We start from the raw sequence: 21,304 nt of genomic DNA, 5'->3' as shown, positions 1-21,304 counted from the left end.
TCACACCTCTGCGGGTCCTTGTGGCGCTTTGGGCTCTCCGTGCCTTTGCGGTCGTGGAGCCAAACGCAGGCTGCTGGCTTGCTTCAGGGTCACGGGGCAAAAGTGAAGGTGTTGAGGTGATGGCATGGTCAACACGAGGCCCCGCGTGTCCTTTGTGACCCTGAGTCAGGTGGAGATGGATTTCTCCATAACACGTTAATGGGGTGCTCACGGGAGCAGGGGCCAGACGGGGCATACAAATGATTAACTTGGAATGTGGCTCAGCATCCCCACTGGAAGGCAGGGTGGATGTAAATCGGGAACATTGTGTCCCCAAAAGCTGAAATCCCAGCGATGCGTGAGGAACTGGTGTCTGAGGCCACCAGAAGTGGTTCAGCGTTGCTACCCTGGTCAAGCGTGCGTGGTTCATGGACCTCACCGAAGGGTGTAGCAGCTCTTGGTTGGAAGTGCGGAGCCAGGCTATGCCTCGTTCTTAGGAAGTGAGAGCTGTGGAGTAGGTTTTTTGGGATGGGGTGGATTACCTGCTTGGGCATCATGGCACTTAGCCCCCAAGAGCTGTACCTTGGGCGTTAGTAACCCTTTCCTTGAGTGTGCAAAGGCAAAGCAAGTTACAGCAAGTAAATTCCTGGGCAGGCTTTTTGCATGTGCCACCCCGGTGCTGTGGTTGTTTGGCCCACAAGCTCGTCACCTAGCATCCTCACGGCTCAATTTGTTTTTTGTTTTGTTTTGTTTTGTGTTCCTCCTTCCCTTTCCCTCGAAGCTGGAAGGTGACAAGCTGGCGCTGCCGGTGAACCCCAGCCCGCTCAGCCCTGCACCCAGCCCCAGCCCGAAACCCCCGGACGCCACCGTCCTCACCGTGGAGCCCTCTCCTTCGGAGAAGAAATGCTTCTTTGTGGACGAGTCGGAGCCCCTCCTGCGGTGTGACTCCACCTCCAGCGGCTCCTCTGCGCTCAGCCGGACGGGCTCTTTTATTACCAAAGGTACCAAAGTCCTCCTGGGGATGCGGGAGGGCAGCAGGAGGAGGACCAAAGTGCCATGTGTGGTACCCAAAGGGTGACCAGGCATGTCCCCCACCATCGGCATGGGGATGTGTTGTCATTAAAGTAATCAACTGGGGAAAGCTGGCTTTCCAGGATATTTTCATCACATGCCAATTCAAGACCAGGAATATCCTGTTAGCAAAGATTTGGGAGGGAAAATGCCTTTAAAAGTTTTCAACTCCTTTGTAGTGCTGTCAGAGGCATAGCATCCTTGGCTGTCTGGGGGGGCTTTTGGTCCTAGGGGTGGATTATTGCATGAGATGAAAAAAAATATAGATTTTTTTTTTCCTGTTCTTCTTTCACCTTTGGTCCCGCTTGCTGCAGCGTGTGACTTGAGAAGTAAATCACCATTCGTCACCCACCGCTTTTTGAGGGGGTTTAATTTGCTGCATTTAATTTGCTGCGTTTAGTCGTCTTTAACTTCTCACGGAGGTGAAGCACTGAGCTCAGGCAATCTCACAAATTTATACTCGGGTGCAGAAATGAAGCTGACCCAGTGAAAACAACTCAAAATAGCAGAATTCAGCTTCTCTGGCTCCCTTCCCACCTTCGCTTCTCAGTGCTGGCCATTCAGCATTTATAACTGCTGTGTTTGATCTAGCAGGATCCTGCCTTAGGTGCCTCTGCAGCGTTTCTGCAGCTCCAATTTCCTCTGTCTTCTCCTTTCATCCATGCGTAATGCCACCTTCTTCATCCCTTTTTTTCCCTGAGGGGGCAGCAGGGGATGGGCCGGGTCTGCAAGGAGCTTTCCTCCTTGGAGGAACCCGAGTGGAGGCTTCTTGGGGGGTTTCTTAACCACCTGCTCCTTCCTCCTGCAGAAAAGAAGGACACAGTCTTGCGCCAGGTGCGCTTGGACCCTTGCGACCTGCAGCCCATCTTCGACGACATGCTGCACATCCTCAACCCCGAGGAGCTCCACGTGATAGAGGAGATCCCGCAGGCGGAGGACAAGCTGGACAGGCTATTCGAGATCGCCGGCGTCAAGAGCCAGGAAGCCAGCCAAACCCTCCTGGACTCCGTCTATAGCCACCTTCCCGATTTACTGTAGGCACTGGTCACCGCGCACTCTCCGAATATCTGCTAGAACTAGCTTGGCACTTGTTAAGATGACCGACGATGCGCAGGCGGGTTTTGCTGTAGAATACATGGCCAGTATTTCCTTGAGGTGTCCTTGGTTTCTGGAGGGGGGCAGCTTGCCAGCGTCGCGCCTCTCCACCTTAACTCTGTCGCTCAGTTAAGTCTCTGCACCCTCTGCCCCCTTCGGAGTCTCTTTTTTTTTTTTTTTTCCTTGTTCTCATTCCAATCAAATCAGTCGATGCACTTTAAAATGCAGTTAATGAACTAAAAGACCACGAAGCTGGTGTCGCTTAGGCGTTGAGCCTGGGGTTGCTCTGTAGCCTGGTTCAATTCTCTCAAAGCTGTTCCTCTGAATGACGTCTCCTGCTACCTCCCTTCCGCCTTGGAGTGGTGAACGGTGAAACACGCAAAGCTGATTGTTGCTGGTTACCTTCTCTTAATGCATCTTAAGCTTCTCCCCCAGCTGACTTTTTTCATGTACTATCGTATAGCTCACGCCCATCGCTGCGGTTTTACTAGCACGGTTATTTATTGTATGGTTTTCACCTGGACAATAATGCATTGTGCTCCTATAAGCTAAAGTAGAAGCGGTTGAATGGAAAGGTTTGGTTCCACCAACTTTACTGATAAAAAAAAAAAAAACACAAAAAAAAACAGTCCTAAACCAGTCCTTCCAGCCTGCGGTGGCAGGGAACCCAAGCGAGGAGCATCCTGCCTGGCCGCTGAAGAGGACAGCAGGTCACGGCGGCGCCGGTGCTGGAGCCGGGGAGGCGAAGGCTGCTGGTTCTGCTCTCCTTGCGGTGTAAGACTTACCGAGCTACGCTTTTACACTTGTGTCTCTTGTTTTTTATACAGACATGGCCGATAAGGGGAGGTTCTCCCGAGATCCTACCCGGCCTTAAAATAGTCTCTTCAAATCACACTTCACTTTTTATCAATAAGAAAAAGGGGGGAGGGGATGGGGGGGGGAGGAAAAAAAAACAAGCTGCATCGTTATAAGAAGTCTGTCTGATTATATTTGCAACTATTATGCTCCCGTAATGAACAGTCTGTAATATGCTCAGTTTGAAGAAATTACGATACTAGGGTGGCATGTGCTGCCTTGTGGGAAGGGGTGGGAGTGGGGGAAGAGGGGAATGAATTGAAAAAATTGCCTTCCAGTGTACTAATTTATTAATAAATACTAGGTGTTTGTTACTTGATCTGCCTCTGTGTTAACTTCCTTGACACCCTGCTCGGGGGCACCTTGCTTGGAGCAGGGGCTGCAGGGTGCGATGGGGGGTGAAGAGAGAGATTTGGGGGTTCGGGGGGGCTTCTTCAGGCAGTGCAAAGCCTTGAGGCCAAAATGCACTCGGCTTTCCGCTGCAAATGCTGCCTTAGGGCAGCTGGGGGTGTGCAAAGTATCAGTTTCCCGGGATGCAGCTGCTGAGCTGATGCCCTGCGAAGCGGAGGGCCTGTAGCTGCGGCATTTCTGTTGCCCTGTTGTGTTAGCAACATCCTTCCCATCCCCAAATAACACGGCCCTCGTTCTGCTCTACAAATGGAAACCTTAGTGGGACGCAAGCTTCTGTTTTATAATACTGTCATTTTGTATACTTAGCCACACGGGGTGTTGTCTGCTCTGTGCTCCCTCTGCCTGGCATCAGAAATTGCTGTTAAGGGTGAAAGGATGAACCTTTGACCACAAAGCTGGGTGAAATACCTCCGATGGAAAGAAATACAGTGCAGAATAGCAAGAGCCTTTAATGGGAGTGTTGGGATAGGATTCCCCATTGCCGGGAAGGAGGCACTGAGCTCTCTCGGTGGCTGCGGTGTGTGCTCAGGGCATTGCAAAGAAATATTGAGCATGGCTTGCGTGCCTGGCTATGCTGGATCGCTAAAAGTGGTATTCTGAGGTGGAGCCAAGTGCCACCCTGTTGGCAAGCATGTGTTTATTTTGTTTTTATCTCTGTGTTGGGAGCGGTTTTGGGTTGCCTGGGCAAGAATCGACAAGGGAGGAGCAGCCAGGCATATGGAAAGGCACGCACTAGTGTGCTCAATCGATAGCTTTATGTAAGCACGAACCACCTGCTGTAGGTAATCCTTAGCAGGTTCCTGGAGTGAGGGCCTGGTCCAGCTGGGAAAGTGGGGATTTGTCCCTTTTGTGATAGTCCCATGGGTTGTAAATGCCAGAATCAGGGCACTGTGCGGCAAAAACAGGCTTTGGGCAACCCTTGGCTCCATCTGTGCACACTTCCAGCATAGCTCCCTTCTTTGCTTGCACCTGGCCCTTGCTCTTGTCCCTGGCTCCATCCCTTCCCATTTCCTAGCTGCGACTTCCTCTGCTGTGTGCATAAGCATTTATCTGCAATATATAAGCAGACACACGCATGAGAAATACTTTACATATCTGGGGGTGTGCGGGGGAAATGTCTGAGAGCAGCTGAGCCCTGGTGCACGCAGGGTATTTCCTGGCGCTTCGGGTGTGGGAGGTGCGAGGAGCCACAAGCCCGGTGCCCGCACCCTTCCTCCGTGCCGGCTCTCATGCCTTAAGAAAATATCCCCTGGGTGGGATGGATGGGTTTGTGACCCAGAGAAATAATGTCCTTGTGGGCTTGTGACCCAGAGAAATAATGTCCTCATCCTTGTGCATGGCTTGGGGCACCAAGGGCAATGCTCAGACCTGCGCACGGTGCAGCTGGAAAGGGTGAAGCTCTTGAGAGCAAGGGCTTAGCAAGGTGAAGCTGTGACTATAAAAACATATAAAAATAATATGCATAAACCCCATTTTGCATTTTTTTTCTCAGAATGTACATTCAGAGCACACTCTTGAGACTGCATCAGTAGGCGAGGGGTGCAGGTTTGAGATGTTTGGACAGGGTTGGCGCGGGTTTGAAAAGGTTTGGACCTCAGTCGTGGTTGCAGTGTCTGTGTCCCTGCACGCCATCCTGAACGTGGGGACAGCCGGGAGGGGGAATTTGGGTGCTGGAGCAGCAGTCATGGACAGAGGGGACTGAAAACAAGGGTCAAAACCCACCGGATGTGCCCCCAGCATCCTCGAGAATGGAGGGCTCTGCTTTTCCCAGCGTACTCGACGCCTCCATTGCTAGTGAAGTCTGGAGATTTTTTTAAATTACCTTTTTCTTTGTGATTCGCAGGAGGTCCCCACAGAATATCAAGGCACCTGGTGCAGCTTCCTCCTATCCCAGCCCGCCTCCAGCTCGGCCTGACAGGGAATTAATTGCGACACGGACAAATTGGCGCAGCTGGGGTCTGGCGCGAGGTTATTCCGCCCCGCGGCTCCCTCTGCGTCAGCTAATTGCCAGGGGCTTGCAGCACAGCCTGCGTGTAGGAGGAGGGCTCTGTGCAGCCTTTGTGTGCGCAGCCGAGGTGGGCGATGCCACCCCAAGGACACTGCCACAAGGGTGGGCAGGGGGCGAGGGGGCACAGGGACGGGTGCCACTGGGTGGCCCCGGCACCCCGAGCCCTTACGGCAGGGTTTTATTTCTGATGGACTTTGCTCCCCTGAATAGCACGAGGAGGAAGTTTCCAGGGCAACTGGAAACGGGAAAACGAAGGAGAAATAAGTCACCGTGTGTGTTTTCATCCGGGGTGGGTGGCGGTGGCGACATCCTGGCTCTTTTATCAGGCCAGCCTTTAGGATGAGGTTTCCCGTTCTCTGCGAGATCATTTAAGGTTTGCAGTTTCCTTCTGACTGCTGTAATTTAATTTTGCCTGCCCGGCCTCCTGCCTTTCCTTAATCTATAAAATCCAGGAGAAAGAAGGAGAAAAAAAAAAGAAACCAAAAGCCTCCAGCTTAGCTAATGATAAAGATGCTGGCCAGCAGCTGGGGCAGGGACTTGGTGGGGTTTCCCAACAGGGTTGCCCAAAGCTTTCTGCAGCTTTAGGTGCCTGGCACGGTTCTTGCTGCCTGCCTTTCACTGAATCCCAGAAGATCTGAGGTGGGAAGGAACCTCTGGGTCCGTCAGGTACCGCCAGCATCCCACACCTACGGCAGGTTGCAGCCAGGTTGGATTTGAAGCTCTCCAAGGGGGAGACTCCACCACCTCTCTGGGCAACCCGTGGCAGGGCTCAGGAGGTGCCTAAAAATATTCTTCGAGTGTCTGGCACCAAAGTCACTTCAGCAATCTCCCTCTCTGCGCTTTTTGGATTGGCTTTTGCCACACAATGAACCCCTAACAAGGATCTAACTCCAAATCAGGAGCCAGTCCTTCCTGTGGGGCGCTTACTGCAGGGGGCAGAGCCCCAGCCAGAAGGGCACATGCTGTTCTCCCCACCAGAAATGATTTCCCAAGCACTTTCAGTCACGTTGAGGGGGTAAAAGTATGGTTTTTATCACTATTTCCTTCACTGATTCACAGTGTGGACGAGCAGTGGGGGGCAAGGTTATCTGAGCAGGAAAAAAATAAACTCAGGAAACTGCTTCTGGAGATGTTTGTGTGCCCTGCAAGGCAACTGATTTTCTTATTTATTTATTTATTTATTTATTTTTAATCAGCTCTAAATAAACTGCTCTGCAAGGTTTGTTCCAGAGAAATCAGCCCTTTGCTCAACCCTTTCACCACCCTGCTGAGGTTGCACGTGTTTGCCCAAAGAACTATGACGGAGCAGCTTTGCATCAGACCCCACCAAGATGCTTCCCGGGGCTTGGGAAACACTGAGCTGAGAGGTCTGTGGCAATGCAGCCGGGGCTGAGTCACCCCAAGCCGGGTTTCCTCCTGGTCACGGGAGCCCACACCAAGGGCAGTGGCCCTTTTCAAGCAAAAATGCTGGAAAAAGCTTGCAGAAGCGAAGCCCTACATGCAAGCCTGCAGCGGGTCTATGCCCAGGTGTATCTGGTGGGGAGAAGAGGTGTGAGGTTTTTTTGGGGGCACAGGATCATGTTGACTTTGTGTTTTGCTCGCAGTTAGCATCAGATCTGCCCCTTTCTCTGCTGTGCCTTGTCCTGGTGTCCCCTGCATGAAAACGCCCTGTGTCCGCACCTCCTCAGGATGCACATGCGAAAACACAAGCGTGGGCCAGCAAATATTCACCTGGTATTTGTGAGTGTCCTACGAGGAGCCAGAGCCTGCTGTAAAAGCAACCACAGCTGCTGCTGGCTTATTTTCCCAAAATTCAGCCCTTATTCACAGTTACTGTTTGAGCTTTTGGGAACATCTACTCCTCATTAATTTCATTCAATTAAGACCCATGGGTCATTCAGCAGGAGATGATTTTGCATCTGGTGGCTCTGGATTCCCCTTGGTTTGTGTTTCTCATGGGTGAAGGAGGCTTTGTAAGGCTCAGCCCTCAGCGTCTGACCTTGTTTTGTCATCCCAGCTCCTGTGTTGGCATTTCGGGAGGCTTTTAAATACCACCAGGTTTCAGTGCACAGGATGGCTGGATGGGGAGTGACTCCCGGTGGCCTTCAGCCAGGGCTCATCTCTTGGGAATGCCAAGCCAAAATCCCCTGCCGTGGATGCCATACCTCCAATATCACTGCTCCTGGGATTCCCCTCCTCCAGCTGATCATCCCAACCCACAGCAGCTTTTTTTGGGCCCCGGATGCTCATCAGTCCCCACCCAGGGAGGAGCAGCTGAACCACCCCAACATGCCTTGGCTTCTTCCAGCCTGAGCAGCAGCCACAGGGATGATATATCCACAGGGATGGATATGTCCATGGGGATATGTTTTTGACGTTGCTTTACTATTTGTGGGGCTTCAGCCTCCTGGAGCACCAGGCTGAGACTGAGCCTGTGACAAGCTCTGTATTCACCAACTGGTTGGATGTGGGTTTTGGCAACCCGCAGAGAAATTTCATTGCCTCTTGGCCAGTTTCTCAATCAGCATCACAAAAAAATGGGCAACTGGAAGGGAATTGCAGCTGCAGGAGCCAGGCCAGCGTGTCCCAGGAGCTGTCTGAAGGTGAAGCCAACCTGGGCTGACTCCGTCCCATGCTCTTGCCCTGCAAAAATGTCCTCTGCAGTGACGGATGCAACTAAATTTGGATCCTCCTCCATGCAGCAGATTTGCCGGGACTGTTATCACATAATCTAAAAACATTCTCAGCAGCCCTCTTCCCAAATCTTCTCCAAAATAGAAAAGCGCAAGGCTGCCAAGCATCCCTAATGGGGTCTTGTTGTAAAAGGAACAAAATGCATCCAGGCAGAGGCAAAACGGTGGTGGTAGAGGTGGAGATAGGGCTGGGGTGAAGAATAACACTATCCCCGTTAGAGCTCAACCTCTGAGTTAGTAAAATTGTGTGACCCTGCAAGTTTTAATTTTTCTTTTCATTTATATCTCTCCTAAAGTTGGGAATAAATTGCCCTGCAGGAGCTCCTCGATTGGTAGCAGCAAGTCCTGGTGGGGAGCTGAGCTGAGCTCCTGCCCAATTTTTGCCTGGTAAGCGGTTATTAGACCACGCTGGAGGAAGTGGGAAGTGTACATTTAGGTCCTCCTTAGCCCGAGGGGGATGACTCGACAGGAGCCAGCCTGTTTCTTGTTCTGCTCTGGAAATCTTCCACCCTTGCAAGTCCGCAGACCTGGTTGCAGTGCCAGGAGGGGAAAATTCCCTTTTTATTGTTGGAAAGATCATCATTCCTCAGCTCACCTCATCCCTAAACTCAAAACACCTTGCATCCAAGATTCTATTTTGCTCTAAAAATCAGCCATGTCCTCTTGTTTTTTTTTTTTTTTTTTTTCCTTTTCTCTTCAGTATTGTAGGTGTCAAAGTTGTCCTTTGGGATTTCGAAGCCTTTATTCAATTGTACGGAGGTGGTAAGTTGGAACAAGAGTTGTCCCTGGTGGGTATGAGGAAAAATGTTTCCACCCTGAGTACAACAGAGCAGGTTGCCCAGAGAGCTTGGACCATCTCCATCCTTGGAAGATTTCAAGATGCAACCAGATAAAGACTTCATCTGAGCCACCTTGACTGATCCCTTAACTTTCCTGTCCCTGCAATCTATGGTCCTGTAAATTTCAATGCAAACTGGTGAAGCTTTATTACTTCATATTTTATTTTATTTTATTTATTTTATTTTATTTTATTTTATTTTATTTTAATTTTATTTTTTAATTTAAGATTGTTTGACTCTTACCTATTACCACAAGGCAGCAGAAAGCATTTGCACCTTCTTTCAAGAACTTACTGTGGACGCCTGTCAGCTTGGAAATCAGCAGTGGGCTTGTGTTTCTTTCGGAGGGCTTCATGGTACGATGGATTGTCATCCAGAGTGCTCCGCTAAAAATTTGGAATGTATTTTTCTGGGAACCCAGCAGTGCGAAAGGTGCAGCCCTTTGGATTTCCCCAGCACTGTCTGGGGCCTCTGGGCTGCAAAAGGGTTGTGCACCTTGGGCAGAGTATGGGTACAAATCTCATGTAAAATAAAACCAGTACAATTTAGGAATTTGGGACTTAGGAAGAGATGAGCGGCTGTGTCTGAGAGGTGTTTCTGGAAGGCAATTTCTTAAGCAATAGTTTCACAACTTGATGTGGGTGGCAAAACCATCCTGCTCCTGGGTGCACCTCTCCACCCCCATGGCGTGGTTCACCTCCACGGTGTGGGACAAGCCAGGTGGGTCCCCTGGGACAACCTGGGCTAGTCCACGGGGCTGTGGGAGGAATGGGCACCAGGGATGGAGCTAGTTTAAATCCATAAAACAGCTCCACCTCTGAGGCGAAGGTATGGTGAACCAGCACAAATAACCAGGAGAATAACTCCGTAGGATCTCGGGATACTTCCAGAAATTTCCCTGTATTTTAGGATCATCGGGTAATTCAGAACCATCAAATTAACTTAACTGGAAGAGACCTTTTAAAATTACCAGATCCAGTCCCCTTTTTGATGCAAGAAGAGTTTCAAAACTAAATCTGCTCTCAGATCAGGCTGCTCAGGGCTGTGTTGGGTTGAATTTTGACTATCTCTGGGGATGAAGAGCCCACATCAGCCCTGGGCATCCATCCACAGGAAGGGCAGCATATTATCTTTCCTGTTTTTTACTACGAGAGAACCGAGCTTATGTATCACAGCACATTAAATGGTCTCAAGAAAGGGTCCTCTGCATGAAACTTGGTGTTGGAACGGTCCCAGCCACGGTGCTGGAGTTCGCTCTTGCCAGAGACCATTCCCGACAGCAGCTGGGGTGACAGAAAGGATCAAAGGGCAGAGAGCGCCAGTCGGCCTCAAAGTCGGGGACAGATCCTGGCCCTATTTTGGGTTTTCTTTGGACCCCTCAGTGCACCAGCACATCTCTGTGCTCTGCTCCAAGGTTACAGAGCCCCCCTGTTGGAACAGCAGCTTCAGCTCTGCCACACAAGCTCAACCTGCCTTTAACCCAGCTCAAAGGGGAAGGAGTCACTCCACAAGCATCCTCCCTCGTCTCAAAATAAATCTCAGGGCACAGGTGCTTTTGCCAGGAGGTGTCAGACTCCACAGCAAAGCAGGAACATGCGGTCAGGGCATTAATCTGCCCGTGTTCGGTTCTGGCAGCTCGGGTCTCTCCGGGCTAGTGCTTCGCAAGGAGGAGATTGATTAAATCACTGATCTCCCAGCGTGCTTCCATGGGATGAGGAGAGCTTTTTGTAGCAACCGATTACTCTTTTACAACTCTTTTACAACTCTTTTACTACTAATATTAATATGTTGTGATAATTACTGGTTTGTTCTGGTGAGTGGGCCTCCTGTATGGCAGAGGCGGCTGATAGCACTATCGCCATTTCGCAGCTGGAGGAACTGAAGCAAGATGAGGATGCTCCACAGCCGCAGCAGAGAACCGCAGGGTGACATTTGGAGAAATGTCTCAGCCTGTCGGAGCAGTGAACAGTGAGGCGCTGCCCAGCCACCCTGGAGCAGCCTCTAGGTGAGATCTGGGCTCTGAATTGCTGAGCCCGGCCAGTGGTGTTCCCAAATCTTGCTTTCCCTTAATTAATTTGCTCATTAAACCAGGTGTGGAGCTGGCAATAACCTTATCTCCCAAGGAGCAGCCCTGGTGGGACCCTTCGCCATGCTCTCACCCATCTCACCCAGGAGGAAAACCCAGCTCCGCCACTGCCACAGGGCCCCCAACACCTTTGTTATCACGAGAGGTTTTGCCACTTTTCCCTCCTTTTGTGTCCCCTTTGCTTGCTTCTGCTTTAATAGCCAGGAAGTTTCCTCTAATTAAATGCATCCATGAACGTATAACAACCCTGTTTTGCTCTTGTGTCAGTGCAGTCCTTCAGCTAAATCAAATATTTTCCCTGCCTGACATTTATTCTTATGTCTGACCCTCAGCATCCTCCTGCAGGTGTTTAAAGGCCTTCATCCCATTCCTTCCAATTTTTCTTTCTATTGCTGGGCTCAGGAATCTAAGTTTTCCCAGTGCTTTGACTCACAAGCTGTGGCCATTTACAGTTTCCCACCCCCAAGCACCTGCTTTCCCCTCCAGAAGAGGAGATATTCCTCCTTGTAGCATTTTTGCTCTCCATTTCAATGAAGTTGAATTCTGGCTGCTCCCCTTTCCCTTCCCATTGTGGAGAAGGGAGAATTACTTCAATGCTTTGCAGACTTGTTTATTCCTAAAATCCTCGAGCTGATGAGCCATCTCATGCATCATCACGCCTTCCCTGCAAGATGTTAGCTGTTGGCAGATTCCTGATCCTTTCAACGCATTCGACTTGAAAAGCTTTCAGGCTTCCTCTAGCAACTCACTCCAGCAAATTCACTCATTTCTGGTGGCAATGGATAAAATCAGAGCATAATAAACTCAACAGAGCCAGGACCAGTGGGTATGGTGTGACCTCCATCCAAAATATTAACGCTCGTCCTTTTGCACCAGGCGGCCCCATCCAAATTCCCCCAGGGAAGACATGATGGCAGGTGAAGCTCACTTGGTGAGGTTTGTCCTTGTGCTTTCAGGAGCCTCCATCGCTGTGCTATGCTTGCCTATGCTTTTATTTCACTTGCGTGGCCCTCCTTCTCTGGGCTAATTCAGCCTTTAGCTCCTCTGGCTCCCAATGACTGCAATAAATAATTTATGTAACAGGCTGAGTCAGGATTTGCTGCCTGGGATAAAGCATGCAGGCTTCTGCAAAACACCTCTTGGTCTTACCGCTATGCTAGAAATAGGGCCACTAATCTAATAAACACGTAATCGTCCTGGCCCTTCTCCCTCCTACAGTGACATAAATTGGGGGTGACGTGCCCGTGGTACGGACCCGTATGGGAGCAGTCCTTGAAGTGCTGCTGCCTGTGGGCAGCCCCCACAGGCTCGGTTTGGGAAGGACGGCATCCCATGGGAGGGACCCCACGGGGAGGGTTTTAGTTTGCTTTCAGTTCTCACTGCTCTACTCTGTTATTAGCAATAGGCAATAAATCACATTAATCTCCCTGTGCTGAGTCTGTTTTGGCCATGACGGTAATGGTTGAGTGATCTCCCTGTCCTTATCTCAACCCTTGAGATTTTTTTTTCATTTTATTTTCTCCCCCTGTTCCTCTGAGGAGGGTGATTCAGAGAGCGGTGTGGTGGAGCTGAGCTGCCCATCACTGAAACCACCCCACCATTTCGCCCTGCTTTCCCCTGCTCCGTGTCCCATAGCTGCATCCCCAGAGAACCTCTGTGCGTGAGGATGTGGGGTGTTTTCCTTATTCCACCCCAAAGGCAGTGCATGCCCATATACCATCCCAGTGAAGGAATAACGCCAACATGGCTTTGCTGCCACATGCAGGTCTCAGCCCGAGCCTGACACCTGGCCCAGAGCAGCTCTGGTCCGCCTGAGACCTTTCCCATCACAAACCCCAGGTTTTCAATGAATGCACCTCTATCAGTGGAAGAGGCAGTAACACAGCAAGTGGCTTGCATCCCAAAATAGCATGCAGCTTGAGTGCTCCAGATGCACCAGGTTCCTCTTCAGGAGCTGGAAAAGCCTCTTTCTTCCCCATCACATTCAGTCATTTGCTCTCTTTTTCCAAGTTTCTTTGTGCCGACCGCTCCAATGCCACCCCAGTACTCAGATCTGGGTCCCCTTCTGGGCTCAGCCACTCCAGGTGCCCACTCCCTTCCCGAGGGACACCCACCACAGTCTGCACACAACACACACCCCATGGTTTACACCCTATGAGGCCAGTCTGAGCCTTCCCCAATCAGACTAATCGGTTGTTCCTTGAAAAAATCCATCACTGCCATTACACGGAGGGGAAACCCTCATCCCTGGCACGCAGATGGATGGACGTGGGGAAACCACAGGTGTGGGGCCAAGGAAGGACTCCTGGGGTCTTGGTGTCCCACCCGGTGCCAAGTCCTCCCAGCCCCGCTCCCCGCAGCTGTGGGGCCATCAAGGAAGTCTCATTCAAGTGGCAAAGGGGACTCTGCGCGATGGCCGAGTCACCCGAAATAACCCCTCCGAGCAGCTCCTGGAAAACAAGTTGCACAATTAGCGCTGCGGCAGGAACGCTCGCTGACACAGCACTGCTAATTATAGAGCCGGGGCTCAAGGAAGCGCCGCACTGTTAGCATTTCTTAGGCAAGGCTCTCAGATGTGTGTGCTGCTCTGCGCTGGGGGGCTTAAACCGGGTCTAAGGGATGCGCAGGGATGTCCCAGATGTCCTCCAGGCTGAAAATGCCCACCTGGACCTGCCCTGTGATGGCAGGGGAATGCAGTCCTGCACGGATTTACGTCCTGGTGCTTCGGGGATGCTGCTTGGGTGCAGAGTCCAGCCTGTAGTTTTGGAGCACATGGTTTTGGGAGGAAGGTGAGGAGCTTCCCGCTGGCTGCAGTGGAATTGTCCCTGAGAGCTGCAGCTCCGCCAGGAGGGAAGAAAACTGCCTGAGTGTGACCCTGAGGCTTGCATCTATTACAGGAACACCAGGTGTGATTTCCATCCCTGAGGTGCCAGCGTCTTACTATCACCTGTCCCAAAACGTGCAGGTATCTCCTTCCAGAGGAGAAATTTGCTGAAGGTAAAAAGAAATATACATTTGGGCAAGAGTAACCATTGATTTTCCTGTGCTTCTGGAGTGTTAGGCAAGCTCTTCCCATTTAACGTAACCCTCACTGCAATGCCCCAAAGACCTATGGTCCTCACACTCCAAGTTCTGGGCACCCTCCACGACCAGCACCACTAAAGCACTGGAAATTCCCCAATAAAGTTCAGGACCAGTCCCCATGCCCCAACACAGCAGCCTCTCAGGTGATTTTTTTCCATCAAATGGTCACTGAATGAAACATCCAAACAACCCTGGACGGGCTCAGCAGGACTTTCAGCATCTCTTCTCTGGATGAAGATGCTCAAGTCCCCCACACTGCTGTTTGTTTTCAGCATGGGAGAAACACCTTCAGGCCCCACAAGGCTCTCCTTGGTCATCACTGGAGGTTGTCCATCCCCGCAGTGAGCTCCCAGCCATCCCCTGGCTTGCAGACTCAGGCCCCCCAGATTTTGGCTGAGCCTGATGCCTGGTATGTCTCCGTGTCACATCCCATAGCTGTGCATTGCCCACTGCTCCCACCCCAATATTTGGGCTGGTTAATCAGTTGGGCCGAAGAGTTTGATGTTTAACTCATTTCCACTGCCAGGAAGAGGTAGGAGAGGTGACCTAGTAAGATCTCACCCTATTTCAACCCGGAAAAACATATCCTGTTCTTTCAGGTGGAAAGAACTTGGCCACAAACGTTGTGCACTGCAGGCATCTCACCTGGACTGGTGTTGCTGCCTCTCATCCCTACAATGACAGGCTAAAAACCGGCACTAACCTGCTGGCACAGCATCATAGGTTGGAAATGAGGAGACATTTCTTCTCAGAAAGGGCAATCAGGCATTGGGATGGGTTGCCCAGGGAGGTGGTGGAGTCACCGTCCCTGGAGGTGTTCAAGGAAAGGTTGGACGTGGTGCTTAGGGATGTGGTTTAGTGGGTGATGTTGGTGGTAGGGGGACGGTTGGAACAGATGATCTTGGAGGGCTTTTCCAACCTTAATGGTTCTGTGATCCTATATTAATGCACGTAACTGCCCAGGCTGCTGGCTATTTTAAAGGGAGGATCAAGTGGTGTTTGTGACTTAAAACCCTGCATCTGGGCTTGCTCCATCTCAGCTCAGCCATGGCTTGGCTTTGTGGGGAGTTTGTGCCTGCCCGCATGTGTAATTGCACATCCCCATCACCACGGGGTTAATGAACCTGAGCAAACGAGCACAAGCCATGGAGACTACTCATCATATGTTCCTTGGGTACTGGGAGTCAGGGAGGCACAATACATCTGCTTTTGTAGATGTCAGTGAGCTTTAAAGTTCAAGACAAAATAATTGCATCTGTATTGTTTGATCGGTACAGGCAATTTCACGAAGCTTTTGTTAAAGATGCCACCTAAGGAAGAATTTCCTAACGGCAGAAGTTAATAACTTTAAAACTGCTACTCAGGCTCCCTGCAACTGTGGCTTTATGCGGCAAATCTCTTTGAAACTCATAATTCAATCCTATTTAGAAACAAGTTTCTTAGATTTAGAGCAATGAATATTTAAATGCTAGCAGTTGAAACATTTTCAATTTGGAGATCATTTCAAAGCCAGGGGAGTTTACAGTGTTTGGCTACTCTGCAACGCTTTAGCATCTGAATTGATCCGAAATGTAGCTGAACCTTAAGCAGCTTACACGGCTATAAAGGGTTAGAGCAGTTTAAGCAGAATATCATGTTTTCAGGGCTCTGGTCAAGGAAATTTGAGTTTGCAGGCTGTCAAGCCAAGCAGTTCCAGATGAAGGACCTGACAAGCCTCACGAGCAAAACTCTCTGAAGCACTCATCATGTTCTCTGTTTTCAAACCTTGTCTGCTGTACTTTTCCTGTGAAAGAGGAGAGAGAGAGGAAAAAAAAAAAAGGTAACAAAACGAGCAAGTTGAATGTTCACATGAAACGAAGAAAAAGCCAAAGCTTTTGGGAAATGCTGTGAAGGTGAGTTTGCTCTGACAAGGCTCTTGTTGCTTCTCTCTGATATTTGTCACTCGTTTTTCTTCAGTACAAACCACTTCAAAGCACAGAAATAAGCTGAAAAGTGGCTGTGAAAAACAGACAGAAACTCTTGTGGTGCTCGTGCTTAGCTGTTTCCATGTCAGATGCAGACAAATCGAAAGACAGAGCTTTTAAAAACCCTTTGGCAAGCCCAAGCCAGACCTGCACGAGCGTTTGGCCAGGATGGTTATTTGGGATGGGAAAGAAGACAGGACAGAAGGAGGTCTTTTTTGTAAGATATATTTCTGCCTATCCTAGCCCTAGGAGAAAGCATCTGTGAACCGATGTAATTTATTCCTTGACTAAAAGCCATGCATATTCCAGTAAAGTTGCTCCATCTGTGCTGTTAATGCTGGACTGTGCAGAAAACAGGTCAGGATTTATCGGATGCCAGAGGCAGCTGAGGCAGAAGAAAGGCTTCTTAGCCGGGCACGAGGTACACGGATGGACGCAAGGGCTCTAATTCTGTGCGTTTCTCAAACTGAATCAGCATAAAGACATCGTCTGCGCTGGCACAAGCCACCCACGCGTGCGGTCACCTGTGTGTCCCTGCCACCTGCTGCCCTGCTTGGCACTCAGCAGGAGCAGATGCCCTGGGAAAAGGTATGAGAAAAGGTAGTGCCATCTCCTCCAAAACCTCCCTGCCTCCAACCCCAGTGTCCTGAGGACCGCCCGACCCATCCGGGGTTCCTGCCTGGTGAGACCATCTGTGGGTATCTCTCCCATGCCTGCTCTGGCTCCTGCAGGGAGAGCAGGGCCAGCCCGTGCCACCCAAACCTTTCCCGGCAAGCAGTTTGGCAGCCAAACCAGCCCTCACACCAAACACCGGCTTGTTTGTTCATTCTGGGCTTGGCACCTTCACTACATGCCCTTATTTATTTGCATTGTTCTGCCCGTGGTGAGCTGTGATGCCGGGCGAGGCAGCCCCGCATCCCGACTGGGAGAAAGTGCCACCACCAAACGTCCCCTCTGAGGCTACAGCCAGGGACTTCACCTGGGACGGGACACTTGGCATCGTTTTGGCAGAATCCAGGCAATCACTCAAACCGGGATCACTCAACCATATTTTTCCATCTGGGAGACAGAAGTCCCCTTTCTGTCTATGGTCTGACCTTCCCACCACCTCTCACTTCCCCAGTTCATCTGCAGACTTGCGCAAAGGACCTGTTTTTCAGAGCAGACAGTCAGCATTTCCTAGGAAATGGAGCTTCTCAAAACGTTTTGCAAGGAAAATGCTCACATATCATACTGAAAAAGGAGTATAAAGTCCACATAGGTGGGATTTCGGAATTTTCAGCATCGCACCCAAGGTTTCTACCTTGTGAACCGGCTCCTGGGGCAGCCTGGTGGAAAACTTCCACCTGAGGTAAGGCACCAGCTGATTTCATCATCCCAGAAGCTTTCCAGGAAACCCTGAGTCAGGAGCTCATTTTCCCCTTCTCTTCCCAAACCCATTGCCCCCAGCTCCGAAGCGGCGCCCAAGCCTGGGGGCCGCGGACGTCATCACAGAAATGAGCCGGAAAACGCAGGATTGAGGGGAATTCTTCATTGCGGGTCTTTCTGCTGCGGTTTTGTAAGCAGATCACCGCCAGCTTCCCTAGAGCTCTCTCCGGCGTCTTTTGAAGGGTTTTCGCCCTCTGGAGGCTAAAACTATGATAGCAGATACAAGGTAAAGCGAGAAAAACAAGAGCTGAGGGGCAGAGGCAGAGGCCCTTTGACTAGCTCAGACTTCACATTTACACAAATGCAGCCCCCAAGAGAAAAAGCCTGCAAAGAATCATCGAATCATAAAATCATTCAGGTTGGAAAAGCCCTCCAAGATCACCTGGTCCAACCACCCCCCTACCACCAATGTCACCCACTAAACCATGTCCCTAAGCACCACGTCCAACCTTTCCTTGAACACCCCCAGGGACGGTGACTCCACCACCTCCCTGGGCAACCCATCCCAGTGCCTAAGAGCTGATGGGCTTGAAAATGTTCCTCCCAAAAATGAACAAGGAAAACCCTCCCATGGTGCAGAAAGCCTTGGTGAGATGCAAAAGCACTGCGCTCAGCCTCAGCCTTCCCATTGCTGCTGCAACAGCACCAAAAAAAGTCAACAAAATATTGAATCATCTCACCTTGGTAGTTCCAAATAAGACCTTCTCATTTGGTTCACAATAATTTTATCTCCTCCCTCCCCCCCCCCTTTTTTTTTCTTCTCCATCTTTGCTTTATGTTGTGCATTCTAAAGGCATGCACAGAGTATTAAATGGACAAGACATTTCTAAATTTTCAGGATGAAATGTTTGGAAATCGCTTGAAGTCCCCATAGTTTGTCCTCATCAGATGCAGGATCTTTCACTTGCTTGGAACTAGAATCAGGGGCAAAAAAACAGTACTTTTTTTTTTCCTTGATGGAAAATACTGAAGGGAAAATAATGATCCCACACTGAAAACGTTGGATCAGGCTCGGAGTGCACTGGGCTTGATCTAGTACCATCTCCATACCCCTCTGATTTTACTTCCCTGTGTCTTTCTGCTGTGATTCGGTGCCAGCTCCCTGGAGACTCCAGGAGCCTGCAGGGTCCTCCCATCCCTCTGGAATTTTCTTGCCAGTCCCTAGTACATCCTCTGTCTCTCTAACATCCAGCCCTGCCTCATGAGCCTCAGCAAGAACACAAAAAGTGCTGTGCAGGGAGGCACAATGCCAAGAACATGTCCGATGAAGGCCATTTTCCAGGCGTGGGTGATGTGACTCAGTGAGCTGGAGGCAGAGATGCAGAACGTCCGCTGCTGCCCGCCGCTCCCCCGCAGGACTCCCCAGGTTTTGTGCTTGCTCTCTTCCAGCCAGGCCAGGTCCCTGCACGCCTGCCAGGACGAAAATGCTGACAGAGTTAGGAGCCTATATACAAACAATGCACCTAAATACCTTTAAGGATTTGGAACTTGTTTGCAGAACCCAAAGCCCAGATGTGAGGGCCACCAAGGATGATTAGATTTCCATATCCTCAGAAACCTCCCCCACTGCTTTTTACACCCACCTACCCGCTCATCCGTAAAAGGGAGTTGCCCAACTGTGACCTGTACACTTCAAGAGCTCAAAAAACTCCTGTATTGCCCCACCTGGTGGTCTACACCACCACTTGTGGTTGGACGAGGAGATACGTAACACCATGCAGCAGCCAACTGCCCCGCTCTCCCCTTGTCCAGCTTCGTGCCCAGTCACAATGAGGTGCCCACCTTCACCTCCATGGCATTCAGTGCTTCTGCATGGGGTCAGCTCCATCCCACAGGGCTGCCGGAGGGAAAGGCACACACCTTTTCCAAGGGGAAAACCAGAGATTCTGGAGTCAAAGTTCAGATGATAAGGGAAACCTAGATGAGGTTGGCCATGATCTTAGTCCTTGGCCCAAAGAAATGACAAAGGTTTGCCCAGTGCCACCTGTCCAGTCCTACAGGCTAGTGCTGAGTTGGCTTTTAGCTTCTCTGTAGGGCTGATTTGACCTCCCATCCCTGAGCTTGTTGAGGTCCCACTCTGCTACCAGTGCAGGGCCCACAGGTTGCACTCAGTTGTCCACTGCTCCAGGCCAATAGCTCAGCAGCTGTCCAGGGCCACCACCACCCACCATGGCTCTGCAGTGCCAACACCAGAAAGTCTGTGAAGACCTCAGCTCAACAAGGTTTGATGTTTCTTGGCTCCTGAACCCATAGTTGTGAGTTCAGCACCCTGAACCACCACACAGGACCTGAGGAGATGCAGCCACCTTTGAGCAAGTCTCTGTGACCAGTGTCTCTGAGCTGGGTGACCCTCAGAGCTGTCAAGACAGATGTTGAAGACCTGACCTGTTGAACGTGACATTCAGAGTTCCTCCTTAAGCAGACACAAATATGGCCTCTCTCCTTCTCCATGACTTTACGTATCCATTACTTAGCTTGATCTGTGGTGCAAATCTGGAGCCACAGAGCCAGGCTGCTGCTCTAGGACAAGGAGCAGCTGGGCTGCTGGGCTCCTTGGGATGGGCAGGACCTTTCCCCTCAGGGCAGTCACTCACCAACGCACAGACAAAGAAGTGAGCAAGGAGCAGCTCCTGAGCCAGATGGGAAGCAATCCTGGTTTGTAGTATTGAATGGTGTACTGCCTTTTTGTTAAACAACAGTGCGATGGTGACAGTGCACAGTTGGATCTGAGGAGCTCTGCGACTCCAATCTAAATGTCATTATGAACCCTCTCTTGTGTCATTAACTCACTAGGAGACAAAAACTAGCAGGATCACTCTGCCTTCCTTTCCTAAAAAGCTCCCAGGCATTTGCTTTTGCATCACACACTTGGTCTTTTTTAACCTCCTCATCACTCCTCTTTCCATTTACCTTCAGTGACTCTTCCCACACTTGGATAGGTTTGAACTTAGGAAAGAGCCTTTTACAAAGCTAACCAGAAATAAAAAAATAAAATAAATAAATAAATAAATAAATATTAAAAATAATTAAAAACATAAAAAAATAAATGTGCAATTCCCTTGTGGCTCCATCTATCCCAATTAAAAACAATAATAACAACAACAATAATAATAATAAATATCCAGACCATTTCCACTACTGGGGAACGATGTGTGCATGAGACTTTAGGGAAGCTCACAGAAATCGTAGCCAGATGGTGGTTGCAGGTGGCTCCTCCAGGGACCTCCTTCGGTGTGTGGGCAACCATTTGGTGTGAGGAAAACATGTTGCTTAGCTGGGTTTGCTCTCAGCAATTCTTGATCTAAAGGGCTGTGGGAAGGCACATGTGTGGTGGCAATCTGAAGGTGGGAGCAGGTTGCTCTGCCCTGATCCCCATTTGGGGCTTTGGGGGTGGCGATTTTGGCAGGACAGCTCCCTGCATGGCACTAGTTGAGTGTGAGGGCTGGGAAAAGAGATTTACCTCCTTTTTCAGTCTTATTAGAGAGCATCAGGGGCCACAGGCACAGGGTAGGTGAGCATTACTGCATATTTGGGGTCAGTGTTTTCAAGTGCTTTGCAGAGGGCCAGGAAAACTGGCAATTTTTAAATTCAGTCATGTGTGGATGGGGCTAGGATTTGTACAGCTGACCGGGTTTTAATGTGAGGTTTTCTGAGGCAATAGATGTGGGAGCCCAAAGTGTCCTGTTACAAAAACCCAGTCCAAGCAGAGCCACATTTTAAATAAGCAATAAAGATGCAAGAGCAAATCAGTACTGAACAGCAATTCCACTGAAAGATTGCAAAGGTATGAC

General features: G+C 50.2%; 1 protein-coding gene across 4 annotated transcripts in view; it reads left to right on the top strand.

The window, feature by feature from the left end:
• Nucleotides 1–3,318, top strand: part of TNFRSF21 (TNF receptor superfamily member 21) — a 31,599-nt gene extending 28,281 nt beyond the window's left edge. For 3 of the 4 annotated variants that reach the window (XM_050709927.1, XM_050709926.1, XM_035560134.2), the window contains 2 exons: nucleotides 761–980; nucleotides 1,859–3,318. In XM_050709927.1, the coding sequence (XP_050565884.1) occupies nucleotides 761–980; nucleotides 1,859–2,088 (450 nt within the window). In that variant the 3' untranslated portion in view covers nucleotides 2,089–3,318. The remainder of the gene's footprint in view (nucleotides 1–760; nucleotides 981–1,858) is intronic. The other variant, XM_035560133.2, reaches the window with a different exon arrangement.
• Nucleotides 3,319–21,304: the final 17,986 nt, after the last annotated feature.

Source organism: Cygnus atratus, chromosome 3 (genome assembly GCF_013377495.2).
Source record: "Cygnus atratus isolate AKBS03 ecotype Queensland, Australia chromosome 3, CAtr_DNAZoo_HiC_assembly, whole genome shotgun sequence".
NCBI classification, from domain to species: Eukaryota; Metazoa; Chordata; class Aves; order Anseriformes; family Anatidae; genus Cygnus; species Cygnus atratus.
The sequence above is the reverse complement of the archived record's forward strand: the minus strand, read 5'-3'. Positions and strand labels throughout refer to the sequence as shown.